Raw genomic sequence first — 21,248 nt, forward strand, 5'->3', positions numbered from 1 at the left:
ATGCATTTAGTTCGGTATTTCCCAACGATCCTCCATTGCTCGACCGCGCCCATTGTACACCGCATCCAAAGTCGGCATCTGCCAAATCGAGACCGAGGCAAATTATTCTCCGTTTCCATTATGTTAGTGTTAAAGAACAACTTCTCCATACTTCCTGCCGGCAAGGTATGATTAAGTATCGACAACATTCCTTCCATTTGGTTCAAGACTACAGTCCAGAAGAGATGAAAGAGCAATTGGTTTTTAAACCTCTGATATCGGAATGTCATCAAAAAAATCTTAAACTGGCATTATTGTACCCTGCACGTCTAAGAATCTCTCTTTCCAACGGATCTCGTCGTGTCTCCCATTTCACAACTGCTGTTCGAAGTTTTTTGGATGATAACTACCCATCTGATACGGACACCAACCTTTAATTAATGTTCCGCGCTTTCGGCATTGGCTCTTTCTTTCAGGTGTTTTTAAAAAAATAATAAACCTTCAATTACCGTATGAAGAAGGTTTCTTACAAGTTCAAGATTCTTGTTTGTGGTTAGTAGTGTAGGTATTGTTTTACAACCCATCTAAAAATCATTTTTTCACGAGTAATTTTACTTTTCTTTAACTAATTTTTTAACTATTTGATTTCTGACATTGTCATCAATGATTTGATTTGATGATAAATTTTAACTATATGGAGGAACACTTTCTTTATCTTTGCTTTTGTATAATTAAAATGGCGGTTTGTTTCCCTTTATGCATAATTTCCTTTGTTCTTTTCTGTACGCCATGTTTTTAGGTTTCTTTTTCCCATAATTCCTCTTCTTTTTTTTGGAAGTTACATCTTTAATTACTTTTATTTGTAATTGACTAATCATACGTACTGGTACTAACTTTTTTTTCTCATGTATTTTAGAAATCACAATATGTAGATTATTATAATAGTGTTTATATCGGATTTCAGGGGTCTTCTTTATAACATATATTTTTGGAGTTGCCTCCTGCAGAAATGGGGTTAGATTTAGTATTAGTTAGTTCTTTCTTCAGCCTCCTCTGGCTTAGTTCGGCGTTTTCAGGGGTGGAGAGTGGAGGAGTTTCTTTTTTCACTAATTTTTTCTGTTGGGCTGATTTAGTACTACAAAGATGGCTGCAGTGTCGGGATTTCCAGTTCCTCTCTGAATACTTATTCCTCTTCCAATCTCATGAGTTTACGTTATGGTTAACCCCTTACATACCAAAGGGTTAACATTAAATTATGGCTCACATTATTAATTTTGTCTCTTGGAATACAAATGGTCTAAACCATCCAATAAAATGGAAAAAGATTTTCCAAGTATTCCAAAGACTGAATGCTCACATTATTTTTGCACCAGAAACTCATGTAAGGAAAGAGGACAATCAACGCTTCTTTAAGTTTTGGAGAGAACAACAATACCACTCAAATTCCCAAGCCAAAGTCAAAGGCGTTTCAATTTTTATAGATTCTTCAATTACATTACTCATCAAGACATTATCTCAGATCCTAGTGGTAGATTCTTGTTAATTACTGGGTTACTTTTTAATAAAAAGGTTGCTATGGTTAACGTTTATGCTCCAAATGTGGATTATCCTGAATTTTTTAAGCACCTATTCACTTCCTTTCCTAACTTAAACGAGTATATGTTGATAATGGGCGGTGATTTTAATTTATGTTTAAATCCCATGTTGGGAAGAGGTCCTGAAAGGAGAATATAGGGAGCTAGGAAGGGAGTTGAGAAAAAGGACTGCAAAGGTAGTAATCTCGGGATTACTGCCTCTGCCACGCGACAGTGAGAGTAGGAATGCGATGAGGTGAAGGATAAATGCGTGGCTGAGGGATTGGAGCAGGAGGCAGGGATTCAAGTTTTTGGATCATTGGGACCTCTTTTGGCGCAGGCGTGACCTGTACAAAAAGGACGGGTTACACTTGAATCCTAGGGGGACCAATATCCTGGCAGGGAGATTAGCGAGGGCTACTGAGGTGACTTTAAACTAGAATGGTTGGGGGGTGGGAATCAAATTAAAGAGGCTAGGCGAGAGGAGATTAGTTCACAACAGGGGGATGGGAACCAGTGCAGAAAGACAGAGGGGTGTAAAGTGAGGGTAGAAGCAAAAAGTAGCAAGGAGAAAAGTAAAAGTGGCAGGCCGACAAATCCAGGGCAAGCATCAAAATGGGCCACTTTTCAACATAATTGTATAAGGGCTAAGAGAGTTGTAAAAGAGCGCCTGAAGGCTTTGTGTGTCAATGCAAGGAGCATTCGTAACAAGGTGGATGAATTGAAAGTGCAGATTGTTATTAATGATTATGACATAGTTGGGATCACAGAGACATGGCTCCAGGGTGACCAAGGATGGGAGCTCAACGTTCAGGGATATTCAATATTCAGGAGGGATAGACATGAAAGAAAAGGAGGTGGGGTGGCGTTGCTGGTTAAAGATGAGATTAACGCAATAGAAAGGAAGGACATAAGCCAGGAAGATGTGGAATCGATATGGGTAGAGCTGCATAACACTAAGGGGCAGAAAACGCTGGTGGGAGTTGTGTACAGGCCACCTAACAGAAGTAGTGAGGTCGGAGATGGTACTAAACAGGAAATTAGAAATGTGTGCAATAAAGGAACAGCAGTTATAATGGGTGACTTCAATCTACATGTAGATTGGGTGAACCAAATTGGTAAAGGTGCTGAGGAAGAGGATTTCTTGGAATGTATGTGGGATGGTTTTTTGAACCAACATGTCAAGGAACCAACTAGAGAGCAGGCTATTCTAGACTGGGTTTTGAGCAATGAGGAAGGGTTAATTAGCAATCTTGTCGTGAGAGGCCCCTTGGGTAAGAGTGACCATAATATGGTGGAATTCTTCATTAAGATGGAGAGTGACATAGTTAACTCAGAAACAAAGGTTCTGAATTTGAAGAGGGGTAACTTTGAAGGTATGAGACGTGAATTAGCTAAGATAGACTGGCAAATGACACTTAAAGGATTGACGGTGGATATGCAATGGCAAGCATTTAAAGATTGCATGGATGAACTACAACAATTGCTCATCCCAGTTTGGCAAAAGAATAAATCAAGGAAGGTAGTGCACCCGTGGCTGACATGAGAAATTAGGGATAGTATCAATTCCAAAAAAGTAGCATACAAATTAGCCAGAAAAAGTGGCTCACCTGAGGACTGGGAGAAATTCAGAGTTCAGCAGAGGAGGACAAAGGGCTTAATTAGGAAGGGGAAAAAAGATTATGAGAGAAAACTGGCAGGGAACATAAAAACTGACTTTAAAAGCTTTTATAGATATGTAAAAAGGAAAAAACTGGTAAAGACAAATGTAGGTCCCCTACAGACAGAAACAGGTGAATTGATTATGGGGAGCAAGGACATGGCAGACCAATTGAATAATTACTTTGGTTCTGTCTTCACTAAGGAGGACATAAATAATCTTCCAGAAATAGTAGGGGATAGAGGGTCCAGTGAGATGGAGGAACTGAGCGAAATACATGTTAGTAGGGAAGTGGTGTTAGGTAAATTGAAGGGATTAAAGGCAGATAAATCCCCAGGGCCAGATGGTCTGCATCCCAGAGTGCTTAAGGAAGTAGCCCAAGAAATAGTGGATGCATTAGTGATAATTTTTCAAAACTCGTTAGATTCTGGACTAGTTCCTGAGGATTGGAGGGTGGCTAATGTAACCCCACTTTTTAAAAAAGGGAGAGAGAAACCGGGGAATTATAGACAGGTTAGCCTAACATTGGTGGTGGGGAAACTGCTGGAGTCAGTTATCAAAGATGTGATAACAGCACATTTGGAAAGCGGCGAAATCATCGGACAAAGTCAGCATGGATTTGTGAAAGGAAAATCATGTCTGACGAATCTCATAGAATTTTTTGAGGATGTAACTAGTTGAGTGGATAGGGGAGAACCAGTGGATGTGGTATATTTGGATTTTCAAAAGGCTTTTGACAAGGTCCCACACAGGAGATTAGTGTGCAAACTTAAAGCACACGGTATTGGGGGCAAGGTATTGATGTGGATAGAGAATTGGTTAGCAGACAGGAAGCAAAGAGTGGGAATAAATGGGACCTTTACAGAATGGCAGGCAGTGACTAGTGGGGTACCGCAAGGCTCAGTGCTGGGACCCCAGTTGTTTACAATATATATTAATGACTTGGATGAGGGAATTAAATGCAGCATCTCCAAGTTTGCGGATGACACGAAGCTGGGCGGCAGTGTTAGCTGTGAGGAGGATGCTAAGAGGATGCAGGGTGACTTGGATAGGTTGGGTGAGTGGGCAAATTCATGGCAGTTGCAATTTAAAGTGGATAAATGTGAAGTTATCCACTTTGGTGGCAAAAATAGGAAAACAGATTATTATCTGAATGGTCGCCGATTAGGAAAAGGGGAGGTGCAATGAGACTTGGGTGTCACTATACACCAGTCATTGTAAGTGGGCATGCAGGTACAGCCGGCGGTGAAAAAGGAGAATGGTATGCTGGCATTTATAGCGAGAGGGTTCGAGTACAGGAGCAGGGAGGTACTACTGCAGTTGTACAAGGCCTTGGTGAGACCACACCTGGAGTATTGTGTGCAGTTTTGGTCCCTTAATCTGAGGAAAGACATCCTTGCCATAGAGGGAGTACAAAGAAGGTTCACCAGAATGATTCCTGGGATGGCAGGACTTTCATATGAAGAAAGACTGGATGAATTGGGTTTGTACTCGTTGGAATTTAGAAGATTGAGGGGGGATCTGATTGAAACGTATAAAATCCTAAAGGGATTGGACAGGCTAGATGCAGGAAGATTGTTCCTGATGTTGGGGAAGTCCAGAATGAGGGGTCATAGTTTGAGGATAAGGGGGAAGCCTTTTAGGACTGAGATTAGGAAAAACTTCTTCACACAGAGAGTGGTGAGTCTGTGGAATTCTCTGCCACAGGAAACAGTTGAGGCCAGTTCATTGGCTATATTTAAGAGGGAGTTAGATATGGCCCTTGTGGCTACGGGGATCAGGGGGTATGGAGGGAAGGCTGGTGCAGGGTTCTGAGTTGGATGATCAGCCATGATCATAATAAATGGCGGTGCAGGCTCGAAGGGCTGAATGGCCTACTCCTGCACCTATTTTCTATGTTTCTATGGATAGATCCATAGGTAGTCCGGCTCTACCGAATAAGTCGGCTACTCTTATCAACTCTTTTATGACTGATTCTGGGATTTCAGAAATTTGGAGATTTCTACACCCAAAGGACAAAGAATTTTCATTCTTTTCATGTTTACTGTTCTTATTCTCGAATTGACTACTTTTTTATTGACTCTCTATTAATTCCATCTGTAACTGACTGCAATTATGATATTATCCCCATTTCGGATCATGCTCCAATGAAACTTTCCATTAAGTTAATGGATACTTCTTCTACTAATAGACAATGGTGATTTAATTCTAATTTGCTCCAAGACTTGGACTTTGTTAAGTTTATGAAGGGACAGATTGATTTCTTCTTTTCAACTAATATTACGGAAGAAATTTCCAACAGAAAATATGGGATGATTTTAAAGCTTATTATCCGCGGACAAATTATTTCCTATTCTGTTGGTTTGAAAAAATGTACTAAGAATGAAATACTTTTGTTGGCTGATAAAATTAAAGAAATTGATAAAAAAGATGCTATTGCTCCTAGCAAGGAGCTTTATAAACAGAGAGTTGAACTTCAAATGGAACATAGTTTACTATTAATATCCTCGATCGAAAATCAATTAATGAAAACTAGAAGTGAGTTCTATATTCATAGTGATAAATCGGATAAATTATTAGCTAATCAATTGAAATCTACTTCAGTTAAACGTCAAGTTACTAAGATTCGTAAATATGATGATACTGACAGTTGATCATGACGAGATAAAAGAAACCTTTCAAGAATTTTATACCTCTTTATACCATTCTGACTTTCCTCATGCTTTTAACATCATGCATGATTTTCTAAGAAAATTGAATTTTCCGAAATTATCATACCAAGACTGTTTAACATTAGAAACTCCTATTACAGAGGAAGAAATAACAGCTGTAATCTCATCAATGAATTCCGGTAAAGCACCTGGTCCAGATGGTTTTACAGTGGAATTTTTAAAGTCTTTTTCCTCTATTCTCTCTCCTTGGCTGTCTAGATTATTCACAGAAGCAATCAGTTTAGGTAAATTACCACAATTGTTTTATGAAGCTTCTATTTCTTTAATTCTTAAAAAGAATAAAGATCCTACTGACTGTGCATCATACAGACCGATATCGCTTTTGAATGTAGATTCAAAAATTTTAGCAACTAGGTTAGATAAGGTATTACCTCAAATTATATCTGTGGACCAAACAGGATTTATTAAAAACTGTTATTCATCTGTCAATATCAGGAGGTTATTGAATATTGTTTATACCCCCTCACTTAACACTCCAGAATGTATTATTTCATTAGATGCTGAGAAAGCCTTTGATAGAGTTAAATGGCCATATTTATTTAGTGTGTTCTAGAAATTTAATTTTAGTCCGATATTTATATCCTGGATTAAATTGTTATATCATACCCCTGTAGCTTCAGTTTGTACTAATAATCAAAGATCTCCCTTTTTTTGTCTATCTCGCAGTACTAGGCAAGGATGCCCTCTTAGTTCTTTATTATTTAATATTGCCCTTGAACCTTTAGCAATTGCTGTCCGTGACTCGCCCAACATTTTTGGTATTAGAAATCAATTTCTGTTATTTTATCTTTGTTGGCTCAATTTAGTAGTTTTTCTGGTTATAAATTGAACCTTAAGAGTGAATTATTTCCCCTAAATAAACAGGTTCCTATTTATGGATGTTTACCATTTAAATTGGATACTAACTCTTTTATATATTTAGGAATTAAAATCACGAAAAAGCATAAAAGATTTATTTAAAGCTAATTTTTTTTACCTTTAATTGATCAGATTAAACTTCTGTTTACGAAATGGTCACCAATGTCTTTGTCTCTGATCGGTCGGATCAATGCTATCAAGACGATTATTTTGCCTAAATTTTTATATGTATTTCAATCGGTACCAATTTTTATTCCAAAATCTTTTTTTGGTGATGTTGATTCAAAAATTTCTTCATATATATGGCAGAACAAAAACCCTAGGCTAGGTAAAAGGCATTTACAGAAATCTAAAAAAAAAGGCGGGGGGTTAGCACTCCCGAATCTTAGATTTTACTATTGGGCAATTAATATTTGATACTTAAAATTTTGGTTACGGGACTTGGATGTAATTTCAAGTCCACATTGGGTAAATCTTGAATGTAACTCATTACAAGGGTTTTCACTGGGTTCTGTTTTAGGGACTTCGCTTCCTTTTATTCTTTCTAAATTGTATGAACAAATGAATAATCCAACAGTTCAGCATACTTTACGTATATGGTTTCAATTTCAAAAATTTTTTGGGTTGAACCAATTTATTTAGCAAGTCCTATTATATCTAATTTCTTTTTTCAACCTTCCACTATGGATCAAGCTTATTTAGATTGGAAAATCAAAGGCATAGTACGATTTCGTGATTTATTTTCGGATAATTGTTTCATGTCCTCTGAACAACTATCTAATAAATATAATTTACCTAGATCTCACTTTTTTAGATACCTACAGGTTAGAAACTTTTAAATTACTGTTTCTCCTAATTTTCCACATTTATATCCAATAGATATTCTGGAAAAAATTTTTAGATTTAAATCTTTTTCAGAAAGGTGTTGTAGCAATTATTTATAATATAATTATGAATTTATGTCCTGATGTATCTAATAAAATTAAAACTGATTGGGAAAGAGAACTTAAGATGACTGTACCAATTGAAAAATGGGAAAAAATTCTTCAATTAGTTAACTCATCCTCTTTATGTGCTAAACATCCATTGAAGTACTGCACAGGGCTCATATGTCCAAAGATAAATTATCTCATTATTACTCTTGTATAAATCCTATATGTGATAGATGTCACTCCGAGATAGCTTCTTTAACTCACATGTTTTGGTCATGTCCTTTGTTGAAAAAATATTGGAAAGATATTTTTGATATTATTTCAACGGTTTTGAATATAGACTTACAACCTCCCCCAATTACTGCTATTTTTGGGTTACCAATGATAGCATCAAATCATTTAACCTCTTCAGCTCGTCGGATGATTGCATTTCTTACTTTAATGGCTAGAAGATCCATTTTGCTGAATTGGAAAGAGATTAATCCTCCTACCACATTTCATTGGTTTTCTCAAACTATGTTGTGTTTAAATTTGGAAAAAATTAGAAGTGTTGTTTATGACCCCTCTATTAAATTTGCAAAGACCTGGAGGCCATTTATTCAGTGTTTTCATATGATGTAATCTGACCATTTCCAAACTTATTTTACTTCTCTGTAATGTTGGTTGAGAGGAACGGAGTCTTCGACACTAAAGTTTTCTTTTTTCTCTTTTTTTTTTAAACCATATTACAAAACAGCCCACGTCTTTTTTTCTAGTTTAGTTGATTAATTCTGTTTAGATTAGTTTTTTTTGCGGGGGGGGGGGTTATTATTTTCTTTTCCTTTTTCATGAATTTTTTTTTTAGATATTTTTCTTTGTTTTATATTATTCATTTGTATCCTATATGATTGAGAATTTTATCATTTAAGTGTTATCTGGCTTTATAATCACTCATGTTAATTATAAGAATGTACTCCCAGTAACTTTGTTATGTACCATGTTATGTTTATTTTTATGAAATAAAAAGATTGAAAAAGAAAAAAAAAGAAAAAAGAAAAAGAGTCCACACCTCAAACCAAATGACAATTTGTTGCTGGACTTGAAAAGGGCTGTTCACTCATGATCCTCATGCAATCTGACAGAGCTTCAGCAGTTTTGTAAAGAAAAATGGGGAAAAATTGAAGTGTCCAAGCTGATAGAGACCTATCCACACAGACTCAAGGATATAATTGCTGCCATGGGTGCATACACTAAATACTGACTTGAAGGGGGTTAAATGCTTATGCAATCAATTATTTTGTGTTTTATATTTGTAATTAACTTAGATAACTTTATAGAGATCCATTTTCACTTTGACACGAAAGAGTCTGTTGATCAATGTCAAAAAAAGTCAAATTAAATCCTCTGTGATTCAATGTTGTGAAACAATAAGATTTGAAAAATTCCAAGGGGGGAGGAGAAATACTTTTTATAGGCACTGTCTATTAGCTTCGCTCCACCACCTAAAAAGAATTCAGCATGTTTATTTTCAATCAGTAATGTAACATATTTTGCTCTATCAAGGTGAGCAAGGACTGCAGGAAAGAGTTAAGTTTTTCCTTTACTTTGATATTGTGTTAATTGCATCAAAAAGTTGCCTTTGTTGAACAGAAGTCATTTGCTAAAACTACCATCAGGTCTTTGCAAATTGTTGGAGTAGATGGTTGGGCTGGTGATTACACCAGTCTCTACTGACTACCTTGTCTTCTGTCCCATTTTACCACGGGAGACTTGGTTGACTGTTCTTTCTGAGGAGACTGAGGTCTTTTGGAGTATGTAGGCCTCTCCTTGACATGTTCTACCAGTCTCTTGTCATTGGTACAATCTTCTATGTGGTGGCGTACTGGGGCAATGGCATCAACACGGGTGATGCCAACAGGCTCAATAAACTGGTAAGAAAGGCTGGCTCTGTTATAGGAGTCAAACTGGACACACTGGAGGTTGTGGTAGAACAAAGGACCCTACGGAAAATCCTGGCAATTCGAGACAATGTTTCTCACCCTCTGTATGCCACCTTGGCTGAACAGAGGAGCACTTTCAGTAACAGACTAAGACAACTGCACTGCTCCAAAGAGTGCTATATGAGGTTATTCTTACCCTTAGCCATTGGGCTCTAAAATGAGTCAATCTATAGCGGGGAAGACTGTTGGAGGTAACTTTTTTAAAAACTCTTTTTTACTTCTCTTCTAATATTTGTATATTTGTATTTCCAAGCCCTTATAATGCTACTGTGACATTATAATTTCCTTTGGGATCAATAAAGTATCTATCTATCGTCCTTCAGGGACTTACTCACTGTTATATTTGGTCAATAGGTAATCCTTCCTGCAAGTGCTCTTACAAGGAACTTCCAAGTCTCATTCCACTTGTTTTGTGATATTTACTATCTGACTGCATGAAGTATCAGGTTCATTCCAATTTGTTTTTGTTAACCTGACCATTCTGATAATGTCCGCTTTCAGACCATCTACAAAAGTTTACTTCAGTGGACTACAGTTCACATCAATTCGTTCACACTTCTGCTCATTTCTCAGTTTTGCTCTACAAAGACGACCATAAGACAGGAGCAGAATTAGGCCATTCGGTCCATCAAGTTTACTTTACCATCCCATCATGTTTCATTTATTATCCCTCTCAACCTTATTCTCCCTTCTCCCTAAAACCTTGGATACCCCGACCTCAGCTTCAAATACTTCAAAGCAGTCCATCTATCTGCCTCTACCACTTCAGGCAGCACATTCGAGCACCCACCATGCTGTCTAAAAACTTGCCCCCAATACCTCCTTTGAATTACTCCCTCTCACTTTAAATGCATTCCCTCTGGTATTAGACATTTTAACACTGGGAAAAAGATTCCAGTCTACCTACTCTATCTATGCCTCTTAATCTTATAAACCCTTATTAGCCTCTGCCAGTCCAGAGAAAGCAACCCACATTTGTACAACCTTTCATAGTAGCACATGCCCTCCAATCTGGACAACATCCTGGTAAGCCAACTCTGCGCCCTCTCCAAGGTCTTGACATCCTTCTTATAATGTGGCAACCAAGACTGTATGCAATGCTCCAGATGTCGCCTAACTAGAGTTTTATAAAGCTGCAACACTTCCTAACTTTTGAACTCATTGCCTCAACCAATAAAAGCAAGCATGCCACAAGCCTTAACCACCCAATCAACCTGTGTAGCCACTTTCAGGGAACTATGACCTGGACCCCAAGATTTCTTTGCTCATTGAACATTGTCAAGGGTCACCCCCTTAAAAGTGTACTTCTCTTTACATTTGACTTACCAAGGTGCCACACTTCACATTTAGCTGGATTAAACTCCATCTGCCATTTCTCTGCCCATATCTGCAATTAATCTATATTTCACTATAACCTTTACCAGTCTTCTATGCTAATATTCTTGCTTTTAAATTTTCACAACACAAATGGTCAATTAGCACCCATCATTCGTTCTGCTTAAAAATAAAACTATTTGTACTTTACAAAATCAATACTTTCAGAGGTTCATCATCTCTGATAGTCCTGGATTTCTAAAGTAGGCAATTCTAAATTAGAACTTTTGAATCAGAATTTTTATTGCCTTAAATGCAGATGTTCTCAAATCAACCTGAACTATGAGTGCTGACAAAATACTCAAATACAAGGGGTGGAAGTGGAGTAGGGAAGGCTGGTGGAACTGGTGCATTACTTATGAACTTCATTTAGTCTACACTCAAAGAAACATAAATGCTGTTCTAAGGACCATCATTTTTCCTCAGTAACACAAAGGCATCTTAAAATGAAGTCACTAAAAGCTAGTCTGACAAAATCATATTCCATTCCATATGCCTGAAAACCTTCATGTACAACCTTGTTGCTTCAGATTACTCTTAATAGATTCAGATATACTATAGCACAGTTAAAAAAATTAACTTGTCATTCTCCATATTATACTGTGGATTCCAGTTAATTGGGCCGTCAGTTAACCTGGGCAGCCGCTTATTTGGGATAACTTGAAAAGAACAAAAATTACTGGAGAAAATAGCCAGGATTCCCTTCATTTATTCGGGACACCATGCCACTTAATTGGGACAAGAGACTGTTTACGAACAGGTTTTAAACTAGCATCAATAGCGTACACTTGTGTGGGCGTTATAGACACTACATCGTGCTTAGTTTTCTAAATATAGTCAGTTGTGTGTGTTTGTGTTCAAAAAGCAGTGATTTTTCTCACTAATACTTGGCAAGAAATAAGCAGAGACACAATTCAGACAACTTTGCTTACTGCAGTTTCAAACATTCAGACTTAGAGATGCCAGAAATGGCTGGGAGTGAAAATGTAACGACTTCACAACTTCAACAATTCAGGAACTATGAAGAATCTGAAGGTATCAACAATCACCTTGAATGTTATAATGAGAATGAAGATTTGAATGATGCAATCATTAAAAGCACTGTATGAAGGCAATCTATTACCTCCACTAGGTGTCTGCCGATTTTGTTCATTTGCAGTCATTCAAAAGAACACAGCAATGTACACTGGATGAATTCCTCTGCTGATATCTATTAGGCACTAATACACAGTTTTTTAGTACTGAAATAGTATCGCTAGTGTTCTAATTTGTAATTCAGTTTGTCTTTTTCTATACCTTAAACTATTTCCATCAAACTTTGGCTAACTGGGGCAAAATATACTTGGTCTGATGTGTCCCAGTTAACTGGAATCCACTGTAATTCATTTGATTTATTGATCCTTTGTAACAAACTGATGCCATCGACCACACTAAAATCCTCAGCACATGGCTTTTCTAAACTTTTGTCACTATTCTCCATTGACTAATGAACGGCACTGCTTTCGTAACTTGTGCTGAAATCAAATTCTCTTCAAGTACAAATTGTTCTTTATGCAACAATAGAACTCCATAATAGAGGAGTCAGAAGATTTATGACAAGCCTTATGGTTTTAACGGACTTGTATGAAGTCTGACATACGCACATTAAACACATCTACATCCATTAATATCTGGAGGTAATAGCTGTTTGGAAATATACACCTATTTCATCTTTAATTTGTTTTTTTAAAGAAATGTGAAGTAATCACTTACTTCCATAGTTTAAAAAAAATCTTTTGGAATAATTACCTTTTCAACAGAAATCTGCTGTCCATCAAGCTCTGTGCGATGAAGATGAGAAATACACCTAGTCACTTCTGTACTTGAAGACATGGTCACAAATCCGTAACATCGAGCACCAGGACTCCGCGCATTGGTTACTACTTTGGCACTCAGAACCTATATTAAAAAGTAAGAAATACAAATAATGAATCACAATTTCACAATACTTAAAAAAAAGTTTACTCGAAAGAAAAACAAGTATATACCTTGCCATATTTACTAAACAAATTTTTTAGATCAGCTGCTTTTGTATTTGAGGACAAGCCACTAATCCATAGGTTTTTGGAAGAACTGCTAGTGCTGCCGCTGCTGGTCCCAGTGTTGCTATTACCAGCTCCTATGATAGGAATCAAAAAATAAAATCATTATCTTGACACTAACTTATTTGAGTATGTTCAAAGCATCCAGGTTTTACATCTCTGAACTGCAGATCATATCCACACATCCACAATATGTCCACTGACCCACAATGACTCTCTGGTCAGTAATATCTGTTTTTGACTTCTCATCCTCATTTTCAAATTGCACAACCCATCACCAATCTGAAGTACCTCCAAACCCTCAGATGTGGTCTTCCAATTCTGACATTTACTCTTTACAATAGTAGTCATATTTTCACCTCGCTCCATCCTAAGTTGCAAAATCATCTCTTTCACTTACTCAACCGTCAAACATTAATGTCACTTGAACTTTCAACATTTCACAGAAATTAACATTTTCAGCATAATTTGAAAACACTTTGGTTAATATGGTCTTACCTTTTTCATCTTTAGAAGCATTCTTATCTTTCGAATCCTTACTTGAACTATGAACACAAAATAATGTTAGAATAAAGGAAACACTAGTTCAAATAAAAAAAATGGAGGTAATTTTTCCAAAGTAGTACTAGAAGTATTTATTAGCACAAAACAACACAATTTTCCCCTAAAAAGCACCAAAACTAAAATGATTACAGACAAAATTATAAAATTAAGCATTTTTGGTCACAGATATACCGAAGCCACAAGGCCTACATTTGAACAGAATGGTTCCAAAATCGACTCTTGCATTGACTTTCCAAAGCTGAATGAAGATCTAGATTTGTGCCAATTCTACTCAGTAAGCAAATCACAATCTTCTCCAGTAAATCAGGAGTGGTGGATTTGATTCCTTATGCAAGAATTCTCCTTACTTGATTGTAAAATTTTCACACCAATGTGCCGATTGTTCAGGATCAACAAGGCTTTTAAAAAAAATTCTTGTAAATTTTCAACAAAAACAAAAAAACCTGACATTACAAAAACTAACATGTGCAGAGAATAAAAAATACAATAGCAAAAAATGTCAGTCTTGCATGTGTCTTGAAAAAAAAAACATGAAAATCCTTTTAAAATGAATTGCAAGATACTGTTAGTTCTCAGCTTAAGAACCATGATTACTCACAAATGCAGACTGATCTTACTGTTGGTACTCAGTATCATAAATTGACATAGAAAAACAAACCTCTTTGCTTGACTGGATGCCCCAGAAGATGAGGGGCCTTTCTTTGAAGAATCTTTCTCTTTCTCTCCAGCTTCAACTTTTCTGGACCCTTCTCTGGTCTCCTTCTTCGCTGACTCTGCTTTAGCTCCTTCCTCCTTTCTTCCTTCCTTGTGGATTTTTTCTTTCTTTCCATCATTTTTGACTTCTCCCTTCATATCCTCCTGGGACTGGCACTCCTTTTCAGCAATGGTTTTATTCTCACATTCTGGAATTTTCAGTGTTTTACCTGTTTCCAAGAGGTCATCACCATCGAAGTCCAATGTGATGGCATCTTCAGCTTGGATTGTGACTGATATATTGTCATCATCCACTTCTTTCAAAGATGCATTAAGTTCAGTTTCATCTTGAATTGTTTGTTGAGCCTCAGCAAGGCCTTGCTCTGAAGGTAGAAATTTAGACACTTCACGAGAACCGTCATCTATATCATCTACATCTGAGGGATTTAACAGGAATAAACATGGCAAAATACAGGTTTAAATGTCAAAACGTTTACCTAGAAGGTGACCTTATCATTGATATCAAAAAATACAATTTACCTAAAATGAGAAGGTTAGAAAACTACAAGGTGCATGTAAATCTGAATTCTTCATTGACAAAGTTGTTAAGTTCAATACCTTTAACACAAAGTTTTCCATTGTAATACAAACATCCTTAGGAGGAGATATTCTTTGGCAAATGAATCCCATTTCCAATCCTTGTCTTTATCCAGCCAAGGTTTGTTTCTGGTTGCATTTATCACTTCAGAAAAGTGTCAATGTCCAACAAGATCTTCGATTTGGCATTCATGTATTTCTGACAGAATTCACTTTATGAAATGGTCCATGCAAGCCATGCTGTCCATTGTGTTCATCCACATTCTGAAGGGCATCCACCATCTTCAAAATAGTTCCACACTCTATACCACATCTCACAGAATTCAACTGTCCATCTTCATATCACACATTATGGATAATGGATGTCAAAACGATCAGGATGTTAGTCTTCGGTGAAATAAACATCACTTTTCATTTCCCATGTAAATTACACAGCAGTGACAGTCTTCCAACAGTTCTTTTGTCCAAAATGTTACATTGATATTCTGAGTCCTCCACAGTTCCAAAGCCAATCAATGTTCATTGGTTTTCCTCTATTTAATTTGTTTCACTGTACCAACTATGTTTACTACAAAAAAAATCAGATTCTCTACTCTTCAGATTCCAGACTACCAATTCTAGTAGTGCAAGTAAAAGAAATGCATGTGACAAGCAGTAGTAATAACCATACTTTTCCTTAATTGTGAAAGCAGAGAACTGATGGACAATTTGATGAAATGAAATTCAATTTCTCCAGTACAAAAATCGCTCCAACATCAAGGGAAAGAAAACAAATTATCTGGTATTATCCCATCTGTTTAATATCAATATGATTTGACCATCTATATTGTGATGAGGAGAGAATACATTAGGTTTTCTGATGGTAGCTTTTGATTGGCAGAAATAAATGGAAATCATTATGCCTTAATTTGTGCTGTGCATATTCATACATACACTACTGTAACTGGCAAGTCTAGGTTTGCACCTTTTTACAAGTCACATTTAGGTTTTTAAAAAATATAAACTTTCCACAAAATAGTAGTTCATTAATTCCTTTTTATGCAAGTTCCAGTGCCTTGTAATGGCTTTCCAACCTTCATCTACTCATAAGATACAGTACAAATCATGGTAAATTAAAGGGAATATACAAACTTTGCAAAAGGTGTGGCGACTGCAACATACCTTTTTCATTCTCATCCTCTTCGGCTTCCTGAAATATCAGTTTAAAACATTTTTTTTAAAATCATGAAATTGCTGAAGTGATCAAGTTTCATTCTTAGAAAAACAGTTATGAAACAATGTAGTTCATGAATCCTAATGCAGAGCATTAGGGAAAGTGCATCTTATTAACAGTCTAACAAAAAGACACCTGAAGAATAAAAAAATTACATGATGGTACCAACAAATATTCAGTGCACAAATAGCACTAGTTTTCAGAGTCATATAAAAACGTGGCCTGGAATACTAGTGTGCCTTTGGTGTGTCAGATTTTCGTGGCTCTGGAGGCTGGTGGATTCGAGGTTGGTGCCGCCGTTCAATGTGTCATGAGAATACATGGAAGATCGAAAGCTGCAAGTTGGCTGTTTGCTGTCTGCCTAGAGACCCACGTTCTTTGGGCACAGAGCTTGGAAGAAGTGAATTATTTTGTTATGTCTCTCCTCTCGCTGTGAAACGGGGATACCTCTTTCCCTGAAGGAGAGGGAGAGACTGTGGTATGTCGAATTACTGGGTGAACAAGTAGTCTTTGGGGTGCTGCAAGTCTGTATCTTTGATGCTTTGCTGCACGTTTGAGTGCTCAGTGGAGGGTGCAAATGCTTTTTTGCATGTGGGGGGTCGTCACTCTCCTGCTGCGTGCATGGGAGGGGGAGCTGGAGAGGCTTTGGGGTTCTAACATTTAACTGTCAATCATTCTTTGGGGCACTTCTCTGTTTTTGTGGATGTTTGCAAAGAGAAAGAATTTCAGAATGTATATTGTATACATTTCTCTGACATTAATTGTACCTATTCAACCTAATGGGTGCTAAACAAAAGTATGTCTACATCCACCAGCGTGATTGGTGGGACTATCCAGTGAAGAGTTAACCTATACCAATGAAAAAGGCATATTGAGTTAAAAATTGCAAAGGGAACAGCCATGGAAGACTTTGTCAAGCTTTCCATTCTTGATTTTCAAGGCTTTTGATCATCAGGGTGAACCTGTGCACAGAAAAGTCACGCTCAAGTTATACCAGGTCTTCATCCTAATAACATATCCATTATTAAATTATGTTATTTGCATACATTCCATTAAGATTATTCGTTACTAGTATACTACTCTCATCTCACTGCAGTTTGAAGCTCTAATCCAAACAATCTTTTGCCGTAAGTAATGCTTACATGGGTCTCTACAGTCCTCATATCTCAAGAGGAGAATTTGAAATAGTAAATTTCAACTAAACTGTAACTAAAAAGGCAATACGCGGTGAAAAAATGAGGTACGAAGGTAAACTAGCCAAGAATATAAAGGAGGATAGTAAAAGCTTCTTTAGGTATGTGAAAAGGAAAAAAAATAGTTAAGACCAAAATTGGGCCCTTGAAGACAGAAATGGGTGAATTTATTATGGGGAACAAGGAAATGGCAGACGAGTTGAACAGGTACTTTGGATCTGTCCTCACTAGGGAAGACACAAACAATCTCCCAGATATAATAGTGGCCAAAGGACCTAGGGTAATGGATGAACTGAAGGAAATTTATATTAGGCAGGAAATGGTGTTGGATAGACTGCTGGGTCTGAAGGCTGATAAGTCCCCGGGACCTGATGGTCTGTACCCCAGGGTACTTAAGGAGGAGGCTTTAGAAATCGTGGATGCATTGGTAATCATTTTCCAATGTTCTATAGATTCAGGATCAGTTCCTGTGGATTGGAGGGTGGCTAATGTTGTCCCTCTCTTCAAGAAGGGAGGAAGAGAGAAAACAGAGAATTATAGAACGGTTAGCCTGACGTTGGTGGTGGGAAAGATGCTGGAGTCAATTATAAAAGATGAATTTATGACACATCTGGATAGCAGTAACAGGATCGGTCCGAGTCAGCATGGATTTACGGAGAGGAAATCGTGCTTGACTAATTTTCTGGAAGTTTTTGAGGATGTAACTATGAAAATGGACAAGGGAGAGCCAGTGGATATAGTGTACTTGGACTTTCAGAAAGCCTTTGATAAAGTCCCAAATAGGAGATTAGTGGGCAAAATTAGGACACATGGTATTGAGGACAGAGTACTGACATGGCTTGAAAATTGGCTGGCTGACAGAAAACAAAGAGTAGTGATTAATAGGTCCCTTTCAGAATGGCAGGCGGTGACCAGTGGGGTACCGCAGGGTTCAGTGCTGGGACCGCAGCTGTTTACAATATATATTAATGATTTAGATGAGGAAATTAAAAGTAACATTAGCAAATTTGCCGATGACACAAAGCTGGGTGGCAGTGTGAAATGTGAGGAGGATATTATGAGAATGCAGGGTGACTTGGACAGGCTGGGTGAGTGGGCAGATGCATGGCAGATGCAGTTTAATGTGGATAAATATGAGGTTATCCACTTTGGTGGTGAGAACAGGAAGGCAGATTATTATCTAAATGGAGTCAAGTTAGGAAAAGGGGAAGTACAACGAGATCTAGGTGTTCTTGTACATCAGTCACTGAAAGCAAGCATGCAAGTACAGCAGGCAGTGAAGAAAGCTAATGGCATGCTGGCCTTCATAACAAAGGGAATTGAGTATAAGAGTAAAGAGGTCCTTCTGCAGCTGTACTGGGCCCTGGTGAGACCACACCCGGAGTACTGTGTGCAGTTTTGGTCTCCAAATTTGAGGAAGGACATTCTTGCTATTGAGGGAGTGCAGCGTAGGTTCACAAGGTTAATTCCCGAGATGGCAGGACTGGGCTTGTATACTCTGGAATTTAGAAGGTTGAGAGGGGATCTTATTGAAACATATACGATTATTAAGGGATTGGAGACGCTGGAGGCAGGAAGCATGTTCCCGCTGATGGGTGAGTCCAGAACCAGAGGCCACAGTTTAAGAATAAGGGGTAGGCCATTTAGAACGGAGTTGAGGAAAAACTTTTTCATCCAGAGAGTGGTGGATGTACGGAATGCTCTGCCCCAGAAGGTTGTGGAGGTCAAGTCTCTGGATGCTTTCAAGAAAGAGATGGATAGAGCTCTTAAAGATAGCGGAATCAAAGGTTATGGGGATAAGGCAGGAACTGGATACTGATTGTGGATGATCAGCCATGATCACAGTGAACGGCAGTGCTGGCTCGAAGGGCCAAATGGCCTACTCCTGCACCTACTGTCTATAAATCAATGGTTATCGAGTAACCTGCATCAGACTATTGCTTCGGTCGACTCAAACTTGATTGAAATATACTACCATTCATTCAGGGATAACCAACCTGGGAATGCAACTCCATTCTTAACAGCTCTGTCTAAATACTTTCAAAGAGGGTGAAGCTCATCACTACCTCACCAAGGAGGATTAAAGGAGCACAATAAATGCTGTGCTTGCCAATAATTATGAACGAATATAAAGGTTATCTGCATGCCACACTCCACACCATCCACTGCCATTTATCTGTTGTGCAGTGCTCCTGATCACCTGGATAAAATGTACGAGAGGTGATTGATAAGTTCGTGGCCTAAGGTAGGAGGAGTCAATTTTACAAAACCTAGCACATTTATTTTTTTCAACATACATTTACACACTTAGTCCTGCGGTTGTGGAGCATACAGATTACGCAGAAAGTTTGAAGTTAATAACGCCGTCTATCTTAGGCCACGAACTTATCAATCACCCCTGATGGTTAACTAATGAATAATCACTCAAAGAGTTGAACTGCATGTGCATGTAATGACAGCTGTATAACTCATCTCCTTCTACCTTAGGCCACAAACATCAATCACCCCTGCTGTGGACTACTTCTACAAAGAAGGGAGCCATATGCTCCACGACCGTTGGACTAAGTGTGTACATGTAGGAGGGGACTATGTTGAAAAATAAATGTGCTAGGTTTTCTAAGATTGACTCCTTCTACCTTAGGCCACGAACTTATTGATAAAAGTGACTAACACCTATAGACCCAACAAGAAGTCACAACTTTGGGGGAAAAAGGAGAAAATTAATTAAATGTAGAGGAAAACCTCAGCCAATTAGAAGTTCTAACCTCTTCAGGTATAAGGACATCCACTTCTTCAAGAACAAGATCTTCATTTTCTTCCTCAGCCTGAATAAAGATATTGAATCGTAATTCAATCATACTTCAAACAGCTCAAAACAGTACATACGTAATCAAAATTTATCTTTATAAATTAATTGTCTAAGCCCACTCTTAAATCTTCAGTAGCAATGGAATATTGTTGTGGTACTAAAGACGGATACAACCACATGGGTAACTCATGAAATTCCAACACACACCGGTTTAAGTAGTACATATCAGCTTCACTGAGGATTCTCTAATTACCTACAGTTATTCAGTTTGCCTCATTCAAATATCTAACATTGTAAATAGAATGAACATTATCAACAGGCTTTAATTATACTCAGCTGGCAAATTTTTATAAATGTCCTTTTGTGTCAGCATTATATTTAGCAAAATTTCTTACTAATCAAAATGTAATGTACTTCGAATTTTTACACATTATTAAAGCCATTTATCTTCCATATTGCTGAATAAAGAGAAGTAGATGAGCCCTAGAGCACTAAGATATATTATGGCTGGAAGAGCTTCAAGAGGACTGTGAGCACTTAAGAGTACATTAGAGTACTTTTATCATTTATCCTTTTTGTCATTTAATATACCAACATTTGGAACATGGCAACACACACTGGCTATTCTGCCCCTCAAGTCTGTCTCTACATGCTCAACATGATTTGTGTGTTAAGTCAGTGAAGCTATTATTCAATTTAGAAAATGGGTTACTTATTGGGAAAACATTTCTTTAAGCAAAATTAATAAACTGAAAATGTATTCACATCAGTTTTTAAGTGAAAAGAATCATAATAAAGAATGTGAAGTTTAGCGGTACAATCGCATACACAACAGTAAGAGCAGGGTTTGCATTTTATTATTTCTTATAACACAAAAGCTAACAGCATAAATGGCTATTATGCTTCAGTCCCCAATGAGCTCATTGCTTTTTATGCATGCCTTGAAAAGGAGAATAAAATTACATCTGTGTGAATCCCGCCCCCCCCCCTCCCCAGGCATCTGACAAGCC

At 37.6% G+C, this 21,248-nt stretch overlaps 1 protein-coding gene across 2 annotated transcripts in view; it reads right to left on the reverse strand.

Moving 5' to 3' along the window:
- Positions 1 to 21,248, reverse strand: part of sltm (SAFB-like, transcription modulator) — a 96,719-nt gene that overhangs the window by 45,291 nt on the left and 30,180 nt on the right. Inside the window, exons 5-10 of one of the 2 annotated variants that reach the window (XM_063065751.1) lie at positions 20,195 to 20,254; positions 16,185 to 16,212; positions 14,392 to 14,809; positions 13,668 to 13,714; positions 13,116 to 13,246; positions 12,877 to 13,026 (exon numbers count right to left, since the gene is read on the reverse strand). In XM_063065751.1, coding sequence (XP_062921821.1) covers positions 12,877 to 13,026; positions 13,116 to 13,246; positions 13,668 to 13,714; positions 14,392 to 14,809; positions 16,185 to 16,212; positions 20,195 to 20,254 — 834 coding nt within the window. Of the gene's footprint in view, positions 1 to 12,876; positions 13,027 to 13,115; positions 13,247 to 13,667; positions 13,715 to 14,391; positions 14,864 to 16,184; positions 16,213 to 20,194; positions 20,255 to 21,248 lie in introns of both variants that reach the window. The other variant, XM_063065750.1, reaches the window with a different exon arrangement.

This window comes from Mobula hypostoma, chromosome 13 (assembly GCF_963921235.1).
Source record: "Mobula hypostoma chromosome 13, sMobHyp1.1, whole genome shotgun sequence".
Classification (NCBI taxonomy): Eukaryota; Metazoa; Chordata; class Chondrichthyes; order Myliobatiformes; family Myliobatidae; genus Mobula; species Mobula hypostoma.